This window comes from Cottoperca gobio, chromosome 17, assembly GCF_900634415.1.
Source record: "Cottoperca gobio chromosome 17, fCotGob3.1, whole genome shotgun sequence".
Classification (NCBI taxonomy): domain Eukaryota; kingdom Metazoa; phylum Chordata; class Actinopteri; order Perciformes; family Bovichtidae; genus Cottoperca; species Cottoperca gobio.
The window spans coordinates 1,691,042-1,713,086 of record NC_041371.1 but is presented as its reverse complement, the minus strand read 5'-3'; the positions used below and the strand labels follow the sequence as shown (position 1 = coordinate 1,713,086).

The 22,045-nt window shown below is 36.9% G+C and overlaps 2 protein-coding genes across 2 annotated transcripts in view; both read left to right on the top strand.

The window, feature by feature from the left end:
• retreg1 (reticulophagy regulator 1) overlaps window positions 1-9,820 on the top strand; it is a 17,943-nt gene extending 8,123 nt beyond the window's left edge. Inside the window, exons 4-9 of the mRNA XM_029453610.1 lie at window positions 4,843-4,960; window positions 5,345-5,429; window positions 5,583-5,705; window positions 6,037-6,107; window positions 6,899-7,022; window positions 7,400-9,820. Coding sequence (XP_029309470.1) covers window positions 4,843-4,960; window positions 5,345-5,429; window positions 5,583-5,705; window positions 6,037-6,107; window positions 6,899-7,022; window positions 7,400-7,905 — 1,027 coding nt within the window. The 3' untranslated portion in view covers window positions 7,906-9,820. The remainder of the gene's footprint in view (window positions 1-4,842; window positions 4,961-5,344; window positions 5,430-5,582; window positions 5,706-6,036; window positions 6,108-6,898; window positions 7,023-7,399) is intronic.
• Window positions 9,821-11,113: 1,293 nt separating this feature from the next.
• On the top strand, window positions 11,114-15,741 carry znf622 (zinc finger protein 622). Its single transcript, XM_029454326.1, has 7 exons — window positions 11,114-11,267; window positions 11,957-12,530; window positions 12,771-13,055; window positions 13,163-13,325; window positions 13,459-13,574; window positions 13,984-14,127; window positions 14,946-15,741. Exons 2-7 carry the CDS (start codon window positions 11,963-11,965, stop codon window positions 15,077-15,079), a joined length of 1,410 nt encoding a protein of 469 aa, XP_029310186.1. The 5' UTR covers window positions 11,114-11,267; window positions 11,957-11,962; the 3' UTR covers window positions 15,080-15,741.
• Window positions 15,742-22,045: the final 6,304 nt, after the last annotated feature.

Genomic DNA, 22,045 nt, shown 5'->3' with positions numbered 1-22,045 from the left:
ACTAATGTGTGGATTGGTAAACTTTGCAGCCTCACACATGATCGTGCTTCACATTAAATAGACACAATCTTCTCTTGTCATCAGGTGATTCCCAATTCTAGATCAGTTTCCCCTCCAGTTGTACCACAACATCTCCAGTGTCCTGTGTACTGAACATTATGTTTACCATAAAACTAAAAGTGTACCATCTGTGCGACTTCCAAGAATCTTTATGTGTAGTAACATCCACCTGCTTTACCATGAACATGACACAATCATGTGAGAAGCACTTTTACAGATTGTCTTAAAACACAAATCAAATCAAAATGTTTCAAATATTTATACATTTTTCCTGCAGTGAAACAGTTCCTAATTTTAAAGAACTGTTTACTGCACCTCAAGGTTTTAGGACACAGGAATATATAAATGTATATGTAGATATAGACAGAAGTGACCTGATAAAAAAAGCTTTGCTACTCAATCATACAAAACTCATTTTTATTTAACATTTTAGGAAATACGCTTTTTGTTGCTAAGAGTTGAGAACATCGATGCCACTCTGATGTTTGCTTAACATGAAACTACTGATGGAAGAACCAAGAAGTAGTAGTTTGATGTATTATCCCTCGTAAAACGACTAGTTGTTGTTTGAACTTAGTGAACTTGTTAATTAGTTGAGCTTTAGAGGTGCTGGTAGGATGATTTTGTTACCTTTGGACAGAGCTAGCTAGCTGTTCCCCACGTTTCAAGTCAGGCGGCTCCTGGCACTGTAGCTTTATATTTGTCATACTGATATTGGAGTGGTATCAATGTTCTCACCTGACTCTCATCGAGAAAGGGTATTACCCGAAATGTTGAGTGTTTAGGAGCCCTGTCATCAGCAGTCACATGACCCCTCTCCTCCTGATGTCCATGCCATGTCACTGACACAGGAGGAGGCGGGTTTGGGAGGTTGATGGCTTGTTGGTGTTGGGGTTGGTGGTTGTGGTGGAGGGTGTTGCTGTTTCTACCCCCCTAACCCCATCCCTCTGTCCTCCTGATGGCTGCCATTTGGAATGTAGTGTGACCAGGTTATATTTAGACGAGGCCGCTTGAAATACTCCAACCGGGGCTTCATTGAGGATAAACAGAAGCTGCTCTCACGCCGTGTGGCACATCAAAACAGAGTTGGCTCGACCGTGAGTTTTTTTTACGGCAAAGAAAAGTTCTAGCTGTCTCTATCTATCTTGACTATCCAGTGTTCAAGTCAAATATTCCGAAAGTACCTGAAGCTCTCGAGATGTCTCCTGAAGAGTGTGGAGCAGGACTGAGGTATGTCTGGGGTTGTGTGTGATCTGGTGAGAGAAGAACTCTTTCCTCACTTACCTTTTAATGACTTATTAACTTCATTGTGTAGTTGTTGAGATAAATGCGTCTGAGATTGTTTTCCACAGCAAAACAAAAGGAGGTAAATGGAAAATGGTTTGTGGTGCTTTAAATTGAATTTTAGTTTTTCCAGAAACAATATCCCGGTTACCCCTGGTTACTTTGAAGTGAAGAAGATGTTCATTTGGTGATTTTGGGGATCTGAATCTTTTAGGATTTTGACACTACTGAACAAGTCGTCACAGGGGGATGCAATCTTGTTCTTGTCTGTGTTTGGATTTGGATTTTGCAATCAATGCTTAACGTACATAGGCTGTTTTATGCCCACAGCTCATGACGAGGAAAGTTAGTTCACATGTTTTGGCACATTTAACTCTTTTCAGTCTAAATAAATCAACAACATGAACAACAGGACAGAGATCTACTTGGAAAGTGGTACACATCATTGCATCATCACTCCCCATCGCTCCACAACACCGTTGTCTTATGTTACTTGCTGCATTTGGCTTCGTGTCTTGGACAGACGGGCCTTTTGCAAACAGTAAACTTGATCAGCTTGGCTCAATTTGGCTGTACGCATAAACAGGTATTAGTTGCTTGAGTCAGGGTTTCTGTGCTATACAGACAGGTGGGTAAACATATAACACACCCGCGCCTTCTTCGTAATCACAAGTGAAGAGCTGGGATGCTTTTGCCGCCATTCCTCGCATTGTTTGTCTCGCTCTATTTTTAAAGCGTCGTCACTGGGCTTGTTAGAGGCTCAGACATGCTGCTCCCTGGGTTGTTTCAGAGATTACTGGTTGGGTAAAAAGTGACATCTGCCCGACAGCTGCTCATGTGGTGCCGCTGCCCCCCTTCCTGACCTGGGACACCTCTGTCCTGACAAGTTCTCTGTTGAAAGTTTTTCTGTTGGAGTGATGACTGACGTCTTCAGACTATGGTGAAAACAGATTTTGTGGGATTGATTGACACACAGAGGGTGGTGGTCTGAAATGATGTGGAGCAAAGAAACGTGATATATGCTTCTCAGTATCCAAAGTGTTTGTGGAGCTCAGACAGCATGTGACACGAGGGCTGCAAAATGTCAGGATTTTCACCCCATGTGTATTAGGATGACAGTTATTCTTCCCAGGTTGTGCACATGCTTCTGGATTAAACTAGTGAGGTGTATTTCACTGGAAAATCTCTGAGGACAGAGACAGTCAGAGAGACAGATGGGAATATAAATCCATCCTGGAGTCTGAATTTTAAATCCAACTGAAGTTAAATTGTATTTTTTCTGTCTGCTACAGCACACATATCTCTGAAAATCAGTTCTCCTTTGAAAAAAAAAATCAAAAACCAAAAGGGAGAAACTTATATTCTTCTGGTTTCATGATGGGACCCCTTAGTTTTGCAAGAATTTGTCAGAATACTGAATTCCTGAATAAAGCAGTAGGCTCAGCGTTCTTTCACAGGCAGTAGACTCTGTACAACAACATAGAAGAAGCTTTATCCAAGAAGACTTGCATCTCTTTCCAGGGAGAAGTCTGGCTTTCGTGGAACGGAGAAATGCTTATCCATCCCTTACTGCTATTAATGCTTCACAGCACGTGTTCAACCCATCATGTTTCCCTGGAAATCAGCCGCCTTTTGGAGGCGTGTGCCTGGAAGTCGAGAGGGGAGCAACTTGTTGACCTTTCGTCATAAGGGTTATGTGAGACAAGGCTGGGTGTTTGGGTCCGGCGGGAGGGGTGGTGGGTGTTTATGAGAAACTGTAGCTTCTCGTGTCCTCTCATGGTCGTTCCTTGCAGCCTGGCAGATACATGATAAATGTATAACCCCTGAAAGACCATGATCACACATCTTCCAATTAGCACAAGAACCTCACAGCTGTGTAAACTTGTGGGAACCTGCTTAGCTGTTGCGGTAACCAGATCTCCTTGGTGATTTCACACCAACTGTTTCCAGGACAGCTGCTTTCACACGATATGTTAAATCCATCCTCTGTCGGACTTAAATTTAGTACATTGTCATTTAATCTGATGAAAGGTGTTGAGGCAGTTACCTTACATTCCTGACTTCCATTTGTTCGCTCAAAAACACAATGTTATATGTTGCTCTTGAATGCAAACAAATTAATAATTGTTTTATCTTTGTGGCCGCCCAGTACAGTAGCACATACATCTACCTTTTATCACCTGCAGCATGTTTCAACTTGATAAAAGAAACCCCCAATGGACAAAACCCATTGGTGACAGCTAGTTAAGCTAAGAGAGGAAGCAGGACTTTAACTGCCTCACACCCTTATCTATTTATCGCACATAACCTACACATAAGCCACATGTGGGCCTTTTATAGGGCTGATAGTAGAGCTTAAACAGGAGAGGCTTTTTGGAAACCCTCAAGCTGGAGGGGAAAGTTTTATACCTCACCAGGTGTCCCAGAATCCCCAGCAGTAACAGCATGGAAAGCACGTTCACATTCCTATTCCCATCTGCCACCTGTCTATTAAGTCATCGCAACAGTTTTATTGTAGGCTTCTTAATTTAGACTATGACATTTGAATTGGACAAGCTTTTTTTTTGTACTAAGTTTTATTAATGACCCTCAACTAATAGAATTCTAAGCCTCCAAATAAACCTCTTCAATCCCTCTCTTGGTCAAGTCCATTGATGATACTATTTTTACTGTATCAGAAAGTTACATGCTGACCATCTACACATATCAACAAGTCAAGTCGCTTTATCTGTAAAGCACATTTAAAGACATCACAAGTTCAACAAAGTTGTGTTTAAAGTTTCAAGATACAATTATAGAAATATAGAAAAAGCAATTGCCAACAACTTTTGGTGAGATGATCTCAGAGTCCTGGAAGAGACTAAAAAGAGATGCAGCAGAGATGGAGAGTGACAGCATAGGGGATGTGAATGAATGATAGGGAGTCTAAATTTACCCAAACACTAACACTAATCAACACTGTGAACTCTAGTTTACAAGCTTACAAGTAAAAATAGTCTTTGGGTTTAGCAGTAGATAAAGCGGAGTGTCATCAGCATAGAAGTGACATTAGTGTTGCAATGGATGAATCTCTTCATTTTTTACATATCAATGAATTACTTTTTTGATGAACTGATTGTCTTGTCTATAAAGTCACAAATAATAGTAAACAATGCCCATAACAAGTTACCAGCGGTTTGCTTGTCCGGCCAAGAGTCAACACTAAAAAGATAATACGTGTTCAATGATACAAAACAGAGAAAATCAGCACATTTCAGAAACAAATCAGTGAATGCAGTTTTTAAATGACAAAATGAGCTCTATGAGTGTTCCTGGTCAACCAAAAAGAGACCAGCAGCACTTTATTCAAGTTTAGGCAACTAAAACTACTTGAATAAGGTTGGAGAAATATTTTCAGACACTCTGTATGCCCATCTAAACTTCCTCCTGAGGCATTTAGTGGCAGCATAAACCGTGAAGGTGATAACTAACATTGCTTCTGTCCACCTTATCTTTTAGCTGGGAGATCATTGACTCAGGCCAGGACAGCCCGTCTGGGACTGGACCTCAGCTCAGCGACTCCATCAAACTCTTCCTCCAGGAGACATCGGCTTTCAAACAGCAAAACCCTGGCAAGGTGAGGCAGAGTCGGCCGATGACCCCAGACTAGCCTGAACTCTCTATTCTGAATTATCACAGTAGAGCAGAGAATCATGTGCTTGTCAGGCTTTCTGGCATTTTACCCATGATACAAACAGATTTTATCACTTACTGGTAATTACCATGGTGGAGCAAATTTGGGTGAAAACAAGCGCAGTGGAGCCCGCTGTATACTGTAGTTCGCAAACCTCCACTTAGAAAAGTTGACTTTTTCTGAAATCATGAACCCATCCTTGCTTTTAAACTGGAATAAAGTGTCTAAAAAAGCCAGTTTCTGAAAATATGGAATTATTTAATCCACGCAGTTGCAGAGTCTTATTTCAATTTGAAATTACAATGTTAAAATGTTTTTCTGTTCTAGTTTTGCTTGCTGGTTTGCAGCTTGTGCACCTTCTTGGCTGTTTTAGGACGCTACATTCCAGGGATTATTATCTCATATATTTTAGGTGAGTAAACTAAAGTTTTGCACACAACAATTTATATCATGCTAGAGACTAAAGTGAGCGATGTAGCTGTGTGTCATCAGCATAAGTTTGTTATGGCTTGTATTTTAATGCTTTACTTTGCCTTATTTTCTCTCTCGTGACTTCTCTGTGCAGTGTTGGCCGTTTTCCTGTGGCCTCTGATTTCTTTTCACGAGATTAGTTTGTGGCTAGAGCCAGTTCTGCAGAAGCTGGACTTTGGCATCGGAGAGTTCATTCAGAAAATCAAAGACAACCATGGTAATTATGAAACATTTCAACATGTTACGTTGAAAAAGTTCTCCTCTATTTCTTCCAAACTGAAAATGTAAAACACTTTTATAAAAGAGCAATGACACAGCAGATGGAAACCCTTTCATGAACTAGATAAACATGGAATCGCAATATTAGCATTATAGATATTTAAATATAAAAATGTTGTAAATTATGCCTGTATAGTAGGTTTCTTGTGCATATGATGGTATATTAAAATAAAAATACCCACACACACATTATTTAGTTTTTACAGCTTTACAGTTCAATATTGGAGTAGAAAACTAAATCAGCGGCATCCATGTTTTCTTCCTTTCAGAGAAGAGAATCATGCAGGCTCAGACTGAGACCGAGGGCATCGAGTCGGACCTCTCATCCATGTTTCCCAAGGTTGGTTGATCACCTCGTCTCAATCTAATGATGCCTCTGTTGACTGACAACATCCAGTTAAAGCTAATTGAAATCCAGTACACATGAGCCACATCAGCATCAGGGCCTGTGCCAAAGTGAATGCCAAAATATTTTGCTCTTCAAGCCAAACACCAGGTTGCAGATTCTCAGAAGTCTCAACACAAGACCCTTTATATCATCATTTTATAAACAAGCAAACTAATGCTGGAATCTTTCCAGTAAGTAGATCTTATGCTTTTTCTACGGTGAATATGAACAAGTTGAAAACACGTTCAAGTATCAACCTGGTAAGTTCCCGGAACAATGGAAAATAAACAAGATATTGACAGGCAGGCTATTGCCAGACACCTTGAAGATAAAGAAAGTGTTCAAATGTTGTGTAATTTTAATGGTCAGCAATCAAAGACCTAAAAGACTTGACACATCAACCCAGAGTTGGCAGAAGACTTCTTACATGAGCTCTACTTACTGGTTAAGTTCATTGATACGGCCTCTCCCTGTGCACTCTTTCTGTATCTTGTGGCCTTCAAGTACCAACCAAGTGTAGTGCACACATCAGACTACACTTAACATCTTTATATTATTATATATTGTATCCTCATCCCCATCAGTAATGTTGCAATGAGATTAGATTTGAGATCGATCGATTGATTGATCACCCCTTTCTTTTTATAATTGGCTCCTTTTTCATGAGCACATTAACACAGTCATTTTGTATAGCTCCACACACTCAAGTCAACCAATTTGATTTTTTGTGTGTATCCCTACAGCTCGACTCCACAGTGTGTAAGGAAATGTCTGTATCGGACACAGAGGTGTCTGATGTGACGTGGACGGACAACGGTACTTTCAACCTGTCAGAAGGACATACACCACAGACTGAGAACTCAGAGGGTACGTCAGCTCCACATCGTCCTACAGAAGGACATGGTTTTAAAATACAGATGTTGTATTTCTAGAACAGAAACATAGAGGCACATCTGATTCAACAGCTGCTTAAGTATTCTCCTTTTTTGCTAAACAAGACAAACTAAATCTACACTCTTATAAGCATCTATAATTACTTCAATGGCACTCTCCAGACTTGTGACTGAAGTTGATGTATTGAAGTTAGAAACTCCATTATTAAGAATTAAGCTTATAATAGCTAATATTAAATGCCTTCTTGCAAACTGTGAACATTTAGTGCTTGCTTCCTGATAATGTCTTGAACACTGCTCCTCAAATGCTTATTTCCATAGTTTTCAAGCAATCTTTTTTTCCCCTCACAGACCTCGACAGAGAAGAAGCGTTCACTGGAGGCCTTCCAGAATTCCCCTCACTTGACAACGGCGCAACGACCAATGGCGACGACGACGACGATGACTTCAGCCTCGGCCTTCCCTCGCCTCCACCTCAGCTGCCAATCAAATCCAAGCATACACCCTTTCCAAACAAAGACCAATCCACCGTCAAAGCCCTCGATTTAGTCAACCAGATGGCGGGCGACTTCATCACCGCCGCTGTCACAGCCGCCATGCAGGAGAGAATAGAAGCTGCGGTCGGTTTGACAGCGCTGAGCTCAAGACTCCCAGATTCCACCAGGCTGCTGGAGCTGGCCGAGGAGTCGGACAGCGACATGGAGGACTTTGAGCTGTTGGACCAGTCGGAGCTGGAGCTACTGGACGGGGAGCTGGGGCTGGGAGAGGTGAAGGTCCAGGCTAAAAAGGAGGCTCAGGCCAAGAGTGACGAGCCGGCCTCTTCTGGATTCTTCTCCAAACTCCTGAGACGCCACTGATTGATAAATAGTATGATTGGCAAGGGAGAAGGACAGGTTACAGTGAACATGTGGAGGGGAGGTGGGGGTGCTCTGGTTACAGAGAACTGTTAGGAGTTGTGAGAAAACAATGTTTCCATTTATCTTTTTCCTGTAGAGCTGACATCAATATTTCAAAACTGGTTAGTTCGTCAAATATGGAGGTAAAAGTCACTTTGATCAGAATCATCCAAGCTTAATGCCGAGATCAGACTACACAATATCAGCCAGATAAAGGCCCGGCCAGACAGAGGTCAGGACGATAATGGGTGTTGGGTTCCTTCTCTCGCCGAGTTTGATAACACCTTCAACGTGTGCTATTAAGTTGGTGTGAGAAGGAGGAAACACTTAGAAATCTTGGAAAACATAAACATGAGAGTTATTTTGACTGCATATTTATTTATTTATCTATTTATCTTTTTAAACATTTATTTGGTTTATTGTTGTGCGCCCCTACAGTTTTTGCTCGTATTGGACTAGCAGCCAGCTCAGAGCAATTTAGATTAGCCTATTGGTTCATAATGCTAATGGTCCATGACCATTAATACAACCATATCGTGAAGTCTGATCCCGGCATAAAAGGTTGTTTATGGTTTAATTACTAAGGCCCTACTTTTTGTTTTAATCAATGAATTAATCAATGGCCTGGACAGAAATGGTGAAACAGATGTACCATAGGAATTTCAAAATAAAGGCGTATCTTTTAGATAATGATATCACCTGATCACATTGGATTGGTGAGATCAATTTCAACAACATATAAACACTTGTTACATGTTTTTTAAGACACGCATAGTACAACATAGTTGCAACCCAATATAATTATTTACGGTATGAAGTTTTACACACATGAACAAATCCTCATAAGCGTTGATAAATGTGTTAAAAGCGAATGCAGACATGGGGCTTGAAAGTTAAGTTCAGATCTCGGAAATAGTAGTCTAACAAACAAAAACTATTAAACTCAATATAGACAGTTCACAACACTCCTAACACTCACTTTGATTCTGAGTTGATTCATTCAACTACATTACCCAGAATTCCACGGACATAAAATTGATAGGCAAACAAAACACCTTTAATGCTCAAAATACTACTAATGGTTGGATGGTTGACTATGAAGAGGAAAAAGGAGGAAACATTTTTTTATTTTATATGTACTTTTTTCTTCATTAAAAATATGTAGTCGAACAACTTTTATTTTATAACAACATACAGCAGGTCTCAAAAATCTTGGCTAACCCATCCAAAACTAAAATGTAGTTTTAGTGCACTGAAAGTAAAATGTCATGAGATGGATCATTTCCATTTGCACCTTAATTAATATTTAACGATGCGCCTATGTAGGGCAGTCTGCTGTGTCAAGCATCAGTCGTGAATTCACAGAATGAAGACGAAGAATAACTGAACTGTTTTTTTTAACATGCCTTGTACATTAAAATACATTGTTTTTATAATAAAGACACAGCAATGTATAATGTATCCCTCTTTAATTAATAATATAATGCCTTGTATTAGCATAACTCTAAAGATTACTATAGACGTATTTGTTTATCAGTGCCTAGGATGACTTTATAGTGGCTGCAGTTCATTTCTAGCTCACATGTGATAACTGTATTAGACAAAGAAATGTTCCAACCTCTAAATAAGAATTGAGGCAGGTTCAGCCTTCACTAAATGAAATATCTTTTAGAATATTCAGTAAACAGATCAATTATTAAAATGTTTCGTTTTTCTTCTGGTTGTATCATGGTGGCTTCAATGCCTTTGTCTAAAAGTGAGAAATCCTATAAACTTAGTTCAAAAACATGTTGGTGTGTGGAGAACCAAAATGCATTAACAAAATGTGCTTTTATGAAATTAATCTGAAGACTGTAAATAAAATGTTGTAACGCAGCCTGAAGGTTCATTTATTTGACGTTAGTGTGTGTGTGTGAACATGTTTTAATACTGTCCTGGGGACTCACGTATACACAGGCACATGTGGGGACTTGTCTAAAACCCAAGTCCCCACAATGTAAATAATTTAATTCAAGGGTTAAGACTTGATTTAAGGTTAGTGTTGGTCTCTAGGGAATACATTCAGTCTGTGTGTATAATTTGTCCCTGGTAACACAAACTGAGTTTCTTAAATTACATTTATTGACAGTGGTAAGATGTACCTGAGTACATATACTCAAATACTCAAGTATAATCTTCAAGTTCTTGTATTTTTTCCTTTTGTACTTTTTTTCCCCCTTTACATTTAAAAATGTAGAAATACTTTTCATTCCACTACAAATATCTGACTGCTGTACGTGCAAAAACATGTAATCAACAAATAAAGTATCATGCATAGTATTAGATAAAACAACCCAACATTATATTAACAATGCTAATTACAGTACACAGTAATGCATCAGTATTATTCATTCATTGTTAATCATTATTACCCAATATAATAATGAGGGTTTTTGATTCTTCAAGAACATTTTCCTGATAAAACTTCTGTATATTTTAGGTAAAAATTATGAAGGCAAAATGTATTTTCCCTTTCTTCTTTCACCTCTGTACATCATCCACATGGGGGTGCAGTAAGTCAAGCTTTTAAATCAACTATCATCTTTCACAGCATCACAGCACTCATCCAAAGTTAGGTCACACATTTCAACTCACTATGATATCTTAGACGAAGGTGATCTTTTACAAAACATGCATACATTTGGCATTGAAGAAGTTGAGGTCATAAGTTGTGGAGATATTTCAGTTTGGACCAAAGTAATGGACCCCAACTTCGCTGTGCTTAGAACTACGCCGATAGCATGAATAAAGATCCGCAACTTTGTGTAGAAGAATATGTTTTGCTGTTCCTGTCCTGTCCTCTTAATCCTTCCAAATTGCTTCCCAACCCTCTGAACCCCCAGTTGGGAACCTTAGTTGACTGTCTCTATTGCTGAATAAAACTAAAGTGATGAACACATTAATGCATAACAAATTATAATCCAATAATATGATATACATTTTTCTGATATTGGCTGTTGTGCAGAATGAGTACTTTCACTTTTACACATTTTTAATGCAGAACTTCAACTTGTAACAGAATATGTATACACGTCAAAATCTTGCTGACATTGGAAGAAATACAGATTTTTGGTAAACATACTTCGAAGCAGTAGGTGGCGGTAACGCGCCAACGCTGGTTGTCAACCGCCAAAAAACCTCAAGAAGAAGAAAAAGTTCAAAGTTTACCAGGAAGTTACCCTCGTGCGGTGCTGTGGTGTGTTACAGCAGAGTGAGATAGGAGCTCACTTATTAAATAAAAAGATTAAAACACATTTTTTCGGAGGAGACAGTTAACTGAATAAGTAAGTAAACATGTCTACAACCGTCTGTTGTCACAATGCTCCTGTCGTTGTCTCGCGCGCTATGAATGTTTGAGATTTGAGCCGTTATTAGCGGTTATGTTTACCTAGCTTAAATAGTTGGTCGATGTTAGCATAGCTCGTCTCAGGCTGGGTCAGCACTACAGTTTAAATGTTTTATGGTATTATGTTGCGGTTGGTGACTTTATTTATCTCTATAAATCCGCTTTATAATATCATTTACTGACTTTACTCGACGGCTATCTGTTGTGTAGCCAGGTACACTAACCAGTTACTGACCAGACTTCATTTTAAGCAAGTTTAACGTTACCAACTATTACATTATTTTAGTTATTAGTTATTTAACCAGTTGACAATCACCAGATGAACTAACATTTCAGCCAAACAAGTATCTGTTTCTTCTGTGTAGTTCACGTATTTCCATTAATGAGTTGGTCTGTTAAATGTCCTACAGTAGTTTAAAATCACAGTAACCCTCATGTGATGCCTTCACATCGCTAGTTTTGCTTGACCTAAAATCCAAAAAACATTTAATCGTATTTCAGTTTCTTTTCTAAATAAAGTGTCTAATGATAGTGGGTGTTGTATGTTAGATTGTAAAGGCTTGAGACACATTTGTGATTTTGAGCTATATAATTAATCTTAATTTGACTTTCCCCTCTCACCTTCAGATTGCCATGTCTTCATACACCTGCATCAGCTGCAGAGTGGCTTTCACAGATGGCGAGGTGCAGCGAGCGCACTACAAAACGGACTGGCACCGCTACAACTTGAAGCGCAAGGTGGCGGATATGCCACCAGTCACTGCTGAAAACTTTCAGGAGCGTGTCCTGTCACAGCGGGTGGCCGCCGAGCAGCAGCTGAGCGACACAACAGCCACTGAGGGCTGCGCCATCTGCAGCAAGAAGTTCTCCAGCGCCAACGCCTACCAGAACCACCTGCAGTCCCACAAACACCAGCAGGCAGAGAAGCAGGCCGTGCTTGCTGCTCAGAGGAAAGTGGAGAAGATGAACGAGAAGAACCTGGAGAAAGGACTTGGTGAAGAGAAGGTTGATCAAGATGCCAAGAACGAGGCCCTGCAGCAGGTTCTGAAAGAGCAGCAGAAGCCGAGTCCGGACAAGCAAGGGACATCACAAGCAGCGTCGAAGCTGAGGGCGGAGAAGCTGGAGAGACCTCCCAGGATGATGTGGCTGGAAGAGCAAGCCAAGAGACGAGAGAAGGAAGAGGGAGCCACAGCTGTGGAAGGTAAGGAAGAGAGATGCTTCCATCATAGGCTGTATTTCCATACAGTGTCATTTTGTCACAAGAAGAAGTAGAGGTTGCAAAACAAAACAAGTCGCCATATAACTTATTCGGCAAAGCCGTTTCTATATCCAAACCTCCTCAAGCAAGTGTAAAAATTTCTGGTTTTAATTAGAGTTTGAGATCTTTTTATTAGTTTTTTGTTTGAAAGAGTGACACTATGTTCCAATAACAATCTTTCAGAAGAGTGGGAGGACGTTGGTGAGGAAGAAGATGATGATGATGAGATGGGGGAGGAGGAGGAAGACGAAGAGGAGACGATGGATCAGGAAGGAGGAGACTCTGCGGCTGTATCTGACCCACAGCCCGCTGCTCTGCCGGGCTCCATCCCCGTCACCGACTGCCTGTTCTGCTCCCACCACTCCAAGTCGCTCATGAAGAATGTCGGCCACATGACCAAAGTCCACAGCTTCTTCATCCCCGACGTGGAGTTCCTCATCAACGTCAAGGGCCTCGTCCGCTACCTCGGTGAGTGTGGGCTGTGAATGTGCAGAAAGATGCTCCTCATATTATATTATGAGTGAAAGATGTCTTTTTTTCCAGCTCAATCTTATATTGTTGTTTTCTTGTTACAGGAGAGAAAGTCGGTGCGGGAAACGTGTGCTTATGGTGCAACGAGAAGGGTCGTTCGTTCTACTCGGCAGAAGCGGTCCAGAGTCACATGACGGACAAGAGCCACTGTAAACTCTTCACAGACGGCGACGCTGCGCTGGAGTTTGCAGACTTCTACGACTTCAGGTAATAAAGTCATTTTTAAGATATTACATGTTTAATAATGTGTGTTTAAATCTCCTCCTACAGAAATATCTGTATCTAAAGCTTTGATGCTGCATCTTTGTGCTTCTGATTCACACTCTCTTTTTGCCAACAGGAGCAGCTACCCAGACAGGAAGGAGGGAGAGGATGCTGAGACGGACAAAGAAGAGCTGCCTGATGACAAGAACCTGGAGTACGACGACGACACACTGGAGCTGACGCTCCCTTCAGGTGACTTTAATGAGTTTAGATATCGCCAAATGTCAAAAGTGGAACTTCATTAAAAGTGAAAAGACAAATAATTCACTAATTTAAAAAGACAAAATAAGTGTCTTTATATTTCTCTTATTGCCACTCAGGCTGTAAAATAATAATAATTAACCTCTAAAACAGCAATTAGTGATTTTATAAGTGTGTGTGAGAAAATATGCTTCTTACAAAAAACTTAATTAAACTTTAAAATTGGATTAAATGAAACTTTGTTTGGATAATAACATTTCTTCTCTGTTGTCTGTTGTCTATGTTGTGTGTCAGTCGTGCTTGTTTGCCGATGAGTTGATGTTTTCATACATGGAGATGGATATGGAGTCTTTCATTGCGTATGTGTAATGTGTAACGTCCTCGCTGTGTGTTTCTTCAGGTGCTAAGATCGGCCACCGCTCCCTCATGAGGTATTACAAGCAGCGGTTCGGGAATCAGAGAGCGCTGGTTCTGACCCACAACAAGAACGCTGTTGGCAGAGTCCTCCGGCAGTACAGAGCTCTGGGCTGGGGAGGAGACGGAGGTAAGATTTGCAGAACGCTAGAATCAGTTTCTTTGGCGTCATTTGGTTCATATAACCGCTAAAAGAGGAACCGAATGAGGCACCTGTCGATAGCCTCTTTTCACCTGCAGGAACTTTCCTCAGAAATAGGAACATTTTGAGGAACTATTTTGCGTTTCGTCCGCAGGGACCAGGGTCTACATTAAGTTCTGGGGACATTATTTTAACCCCTCAGTTGTCATCATTATTAAGCTTTGTCACCGTAAAGCATGTTTTACCACCACAAGCATAAATATTGTTACCAAGCAGAGGATGAACTTTCATGCTCAAATAAAAATAAAATAGAAGTCTAGTAAAGGCTGAAAATAGTAAATCTAAAGAGATCCTCTTTCACCCTTTTATATATTTCCTGTGTGGCCTAGTAGTTGGAGTAAGGCACCATCACTGCCGGACTAAGTGTGTTTCTCCACAGGCTGAAATCTGATTAGTTTTTATATGAACCGTCTTCGCTGTTGAAAAGGAAAGAAAGCCGAACCATTTTATTTGTCTGGCAGCTGAAAGTCGAGCTCTGTTCTGGCATAATGGTTAATGTCATAAAACTAAGTCATAGTAGGTCGTGTGTGTGTGTGTGTGTGTGTGTGTGTGTGTGTGTGTGTGTATGTGTATATTTATTTATTTTATTTATTTTTATATATGTATATGTATTTTCTCTCCTCCTGCTGTGTCCAGTCCACACTGAGGTGTAGGAAGCCCCCCTCCTAAACTGCTCCGTAACAACATTATGACACCTGTATGCACATGCATGATGCCTAACCCCCCCCCCCCTCTCTCTCTCCCAGGTGCTGGCGCCCTCTATCATAAACAGAAAGACATGCAGTACGTGCAGTTGATGAAGTCCAAGTGGATGCTGAAGATGGGCATGAACCACAACACCACCAGGCAGAAGCACTTCAGAGCTCAAGTCATCTTCTAGACTGGGAGCGGGGGGGAAACCCACGTGGTGCCAAATGTGATGTGGATCTTAAATTCTAAGATCTCTGCTATTTTCCTTCCCCACAAGACTTTCAGTGCAGACTCGAGTACGGCGGCAGAAAGAAATCTCAAACGTCGGTGGGGCGGTGTTGTTTGAAGGGAATGCAGACGTGTTGATACGACGTTTAATAACTGCAGTAAAAACCTTGATGTGGAGAAATGTTTCCATCTTCCACTGTGAGTCTGGAACAGTCGCTCCGCTGGGAGTCTGCTCCAGAGAGACTCCAGATCGTCTCTTCAGCTTCACTGCAACAACAACTTAATGCAAAGCAAGGGCATGAATCACATTTATTAAAGTATTTTGGAAATATGTGGCTGAAGTTTAAGCAACGATCAATATTAAAAAGGCAATATAAAACCAATGAGATGGTTACATCTTCACGATTCAATGTGCTCGTAATGCATCAACCCAATAAATGTGTTTCATATTTATGGATACGTGGAAGTCTTCTTTAAATAAATCCAATAACTTTGTTTCCAGATGGAAGATCCTGATTCATGGCTGGTTAACGTGAGTGCAGCCACACAGGTGTATTATTCACATGCATCAGGTGTCCGCATGAACCGTACGCTGATGAGTAACAATAAACCGCTTTAAACATGTTGAAGTCTCACACAAGCTTCATTTTATTTGGGATGATATATAGTATAACAGTATTTGGGATGATATATAGTATAACAGTATTTGGGATGATATGTAGTATAACAGTATTTGGGATGATATATAGTATAACAGTATTTGGGATGATATATAGTATAACAGTATTTGGGATGATATATAGTATAACAGTATTTGGGATGATATAGTATAACAGTATTTGGGATGATATATAGTATAACAGTATTTGGGATGATATGTAGTATAACAGTATTTGGGATGATATATAGTATAACAGTATTTGGGATGATATATAGTATAACAGTATTTGGGATGATATGTAGTATAACAGTATTTGGGATGATATATAGTATAACAGTATTTGGGATGATATATAGTATAACAGTATTTGGGATGATATATAGTATAACAGTATTTGGGCTGATATGTAGTATAACAGTATTTGGGCTGATATGTAGTATAACAGTATTTGGGATGATATGTAGTATAACAGTATTTGGGATGATATGTAGTATAACAGTATTTGGGATGATATATAGTATAACAGTATTTGGGATGATATGTAGTATAACAGTATTTGGGATGATATATAGTATAACAGTATTTGGATGATATATAGTATAACAGTATTTGGGATGATATGTAGTATAACAGTCATTTGGGATGATATAGTAGTATAACAGTATTTGGGATGATATATAGTATACAGTATTTGATGATAGTAGTATAACAGTATTTGGGATGATATGTGTATAACAGTATTTGGGATGATATATAGTATAACAGTATTTGGGATGATATATAGTATAACAGTATTTGGGATGATATTAGTATAACAGTATTTGGATGATATATGTTATAACAGTATTTTGGGATGATATATAGTATAACAGTATTTGGGATGATATATAGTATAACAGTATTTGGGATGATATATGTAGTATAACAGTATTTGGGATGATATATAGTATAACAGTATTTGGGGATGATATATAGTATAACAGTATTTTGGGATGATATAATAGTATAACAGTATTTGGTATGATATATAGTATAACAGTATTTGGGATGATATTAGTATACAGTATTTGGGATGATATTATAGTATAACAGTATTTGGGATGATATATAGTATAACAGTATTTGGGATGATATGTAGTATAACAGTATTTGGGATGATATTTAGTATAACAGTATTTGGGATGGAATATATAGTTATAACAGTATTTGGGGATGATATATAGTATAACAGTATTTGGGATGATATATAGTATAACAGTATTTGGGATGGATATATAGTATAACAGTATTTGGATGATATATATGATAACAGTATTTGGGATGATATATAGTATAACAGTATTTGGATGATATATAGTATAACAGTATTTGGGATGATATATAGTATCACAGTATTTGGGATGATATATAGTATAACAGTATTTGGGATGATATATAGTATAACAGTATTTGGGATGATATATAGTATAACAGTATTTGGGATGATATTATAGTATAACAGTATTTGGGATGATATATAGTATAACAGTATTTGGGATGATATATAGTATAACAGTATTTGGGATGATATATAGTATAACAGTATTTGGGATGATATATAGTATAACAGTATTTGGGATGATATATAGTATAACAGTATTTGGGATGATATATAGTATAACAGTATTTGGGATGATATATAGTATAACAGTATTGGGATGATATATAGTATAACAGTATTTGGGATTGATATAGTAGTATAACAGTATTTGGGATGATATGTAGTATAACAGTATTTGGGATGATATGTAGTATAACAGTATTTGGGCTGATATGTAGTATAACAGTATTTGGGATGATATATAGTATAACAGTATTTGGGATGATATATAGTAGAACAGTATTTGGATGATATATAGTATAACAGTATTTGGGATGATATATAGTATAACAGTATTTGGGATGATATATAGTATAACAGTATTTGGGATGATATGTAGTATAACAGTATTTGGGATATATAGTATAACAGTATTTGGGATGATATGTAGTATAAACAGTATTTGGGATGATATATAGTATAACAGTATTTGGGATGATATTAGTATAACAGTATTGGGATGATATATAGTATACCAGTATTTGGGATGATATATAGTATAACAGTATTTGGATGATATATAGTATAACAGTATTGGGATGATATATAGTATAACAGTATTTGGATGATATATAGTATAACATTATTTGGATGATATATAGTATAACAGTATTTGGGATGATATATAGTATAACAGTATTTGGGATGATATGTAGTAGTATAACAGTATTTGGGATGATATATAGTATAACAGTATTTGGGATGATATATAGTATAAACAGTATTGGGATGATATATAGTATAACAGTATTTGGGCTGATATAAGTTCTAACAGTATTTGGGCTGAATATAGTATAACAGTATTTGAGGCTGATATATCGTATAACAGTATTTGGGATGATATTATAGTTATAACAGTATTGGGTGATATATAGTATAACAGTTATTTTGGATGTATTATAACAGTATTGGGATGATATATAGTATAACAGTATTGGGATGATATATAGTATAAACAGTATTTGGATGATTATGTAGTATAACAGTATTTGGGATGCTATATAGTATAACAGTAATTTGGGATGATATATAGTTATAACAGTATTTGGGATGAATATAGTATACAGTATTTTGGATGATAGGTAGTATAACAGTATTTGGGATGATAATATAGTATAACAGTATCTGGATGATTATAGTATAAGTTATTTGGATGATATATAGTATAACAGTATCTGGGACTGATATATAGTTATAACAGTATTTGGGATGATATTAGTATAACAGTATTTGGGCTGATATGTGGTATAACAGTATTTGGGATGATATAGTATAACAGTATTTGGGATGATATATAGTATAAACAGTATTGGGAATTGAGATGTAGTATAAACAGTATGTTGGGATGATATGATAGTAGAACAGTATTTGGGATTGATATATAGTATAAACAGTATTTGGGATGATATATAGTTATAACAGTATTTGGGATGATATATAGTATAACAGTATTTGGGATGATATATAGTATAACAGTATTTGGGATGATATGTAGTATAACAGTATTTGGGATGATATGTAGTATAACAGTATTTGGGATGATATATAGTATAACAGTATTTGGGATGATATGTAGTATAACAGTATTTGGGATGATATATAGTATAACAGTATTTGGGATGATATATAGTATAAACAGTATTTGGGATGATATATAGTATAACAGTATTTGGGATGATATATAGTATAACAGTATTTGGGATGATATATAGTATAACAGTATTTGGGCTGATATATAGTATAACAGTATTTGGGATGATATATAGTATAACAGTATTTGGGATGATATATAGTATAACAGTATTTGGGATGATATGTAGTATAACAGTATTTGGGATGATATGTAGTATAAAGTATTGGGATGATATATAGTAATAACAGTATTTGGGATGATATGTAGTATAACAGTATTTGGATGATATAGTAGTATAACAGTATTTGGGATGATATATAGTATAACAGTATTTGGGATGATATATAGTATAACAGTATTTGGGATGATATATAGTATAACAGTATTTGGGATGATATATAGTATAACAGTATTTGGGATGATATGTAGTATAACAGTATTTGGGATGATATGTAGTATAACAGTATTTGGGATGATTATAAGTATAACAGTATTTGGGATGATATGTAGTTATAACAGTATTTGGGATGATAGTAGTATAACAGTATTTGGGATGATATAGTATAACAGTATTTGGGATGATATAGTTAATAACAGTATTTGGGAATGATATATAGGTATAACAGTATTTGGGATGATAATAGTATAACAGTATTTGGGATGATATATAGTATAACAGTATTTGGGATGATATATAGTATAACAGTATTTGGGATGATATATAGTATAACAGTATTTGGGATGATATATAGTATAACAGTATTTGGGATGATATGATAGTATACAGTATTTGGGATGATATATAGTATAACAGTATTTGGGATGATATAGTATACAGTATTTGGGATGATATGTAGTATAACAGTATTTGGGCGATATAGTAGTATAACAGTATTTGGGATGATATATAGTATAACAGTATTTGGGATGATATGTAGTATAACAGTATTTGGGATGATATAGTATAAACAGTATTTGGGATGATATAGTAGTATAACAGTATTTGGGATGATATATAGTATAACAGTATTTGGGATGATATATAGTATAACAGTATTTGGGATGATATATAGTATAACAGTATTTGGGATGATATAGTAGTATAACAGTATTCTTGGCTGATATTGTATATATAACAGTATTTGGGATGATATAGTAGTATAACAGTATTTGGGATGATATATAGTATAACAGTATTTGGGATGATATATAGTATAACAGTATTTGGGCTGATATATAGTATAACAGTATTTGGGATGATATATAGTATAACAGTATTTGGGCTGATATAGTAGTATAACAGTATTTGGGATGATATAGTAGTATAACAGTATTTGGGATGATATGTAGTATAACAGTATTTGGGATGATATATAGTATAACAGTATTTGGCTGCTATGAGTCTACCCTATTTGGGATGCTATAGTAACAGTATTTGGGATGATATATAGTATAACAGTATTTGGGATGATATGTAGTATAACAGTATTTGGGATGATATATAGTATAACAGTATTTGGGATGATATTATGTATAACAGTATTGGGATGATATATAGTATAACAGTATTTGGGATGATATAGTAGTATAAACAGTATTGGGATATATTAGTATAACAGTATTTGGGATGATATAGTATAACAGTATTTGGGATGATATATAGTATACAGTATTTGGGATGATATATAGTATAACAGTATTTGGGATGATATAGTAGTATAACAGTATTTGGGATGATTATAGTATAACAGTATTTGGGATGATATGTAGTATAAACAGTATTTGGGGATGATATAGTAATAACAGTATTTGGGATGATATGTAGGATAAACAGTATTTGGGATGATATAGTGTATACAGTATTTGGGATGATATGTAGTATAACCGTATTTTGGGATGATAATATAGTATAACAAGTATTTGGGATGATATGTAGTATACGTATTTGGGATGATATGTAGTATACACAGTATTTGGGCTGATATATAGTATAACAGTATTTGGGATGATATATAGTATAACAGTATTTGGGATATATAGTATAACCGTATTGGGAGAGATATAGTATACCCGTATTTGGGATGATATATAGTAAACAGTATTTGGGATGATATATAGTATAACAGTATTTGGGATGATATATAGTATAACATATTTGGATGATATATAGTATAACAGTATTTGGGATGATATGTAGTATAACAGTATTTGGGATGATATTAGTATAACAGTATTTGGGATGATATTAGTATAACAGTATTTGGGATGATATATAGTATAACAGTATTTGGGATGATATATAGTATAACAGTATTTGGATGATATAGTAAGTAACAGTATTGGGGCTGATATATAGTATAACAGTATTTGGGGATGATATAGGTATAACAGTATTTGGGATGATATAGTATAAACAGTATTTGGGATGATATATAGTATAACAGTATTTGGGATGAGAGTGTAGTATAACAGTATTTGGGATGATGTAAGTATAACAGTATTTGGGATGATATATAGTATAAACAGTATTTGGGATGATATATAGTATAACAGTATTTGGGATGATATGTAGTATAACAGTATTTGGGATGATATATAGTATAACAGTATTTGGGATGATATAAGTATAACAGTATTTGGGATGATTATATAGTTATAACGTATTTGGGATGATATGTAGTATAACAGTATTTGGGGATGATATATAGTATAACAGTATTGGGATTGATATATAGTATAACAGTATTTGGGATGATATGTAGTATAACAGTATCTTGGGATGATATTAGTATAACAGTATTGGGATGATATGTAGTATAACAGTATTTGGGATGATATATAGTATAACAGTATTGGGATGATATGTAGTATAACAGTATTTGGGATGATATATGTATAACAGTATTTGGGATGATATATAGGTATAACAGTATTTGGGATGATATATAGTATAACAGTATTTGGGATGATAATAGTATAAACAGTATTTGGGATG

Bases quoted from the DNA above. Each gene is read 5' to 3' on its own strand.
- znf622 (XM_029454326.1), top strand. From the start codon at position 11,963: ATGTCTTCATACACCTGCATCAGCTGCAGAGTGGCTTTCACAGATGGC. The intron at 13,056-13,162 runs GTGAGTGTGGGC...TTCTTGTTACAG, and splicing joins GGGCCTCGTCCGCTACCTCG to GAGAGAAAGTCGGTGCGGGA. The intron at 14,128-14,945 runs GTAAGATTTGCA...TCTCTCTCCCAG, and splicing joins GGGCTGGGGAGGAGACGGAG to GTGCTGGCGCCCTCTATCAT.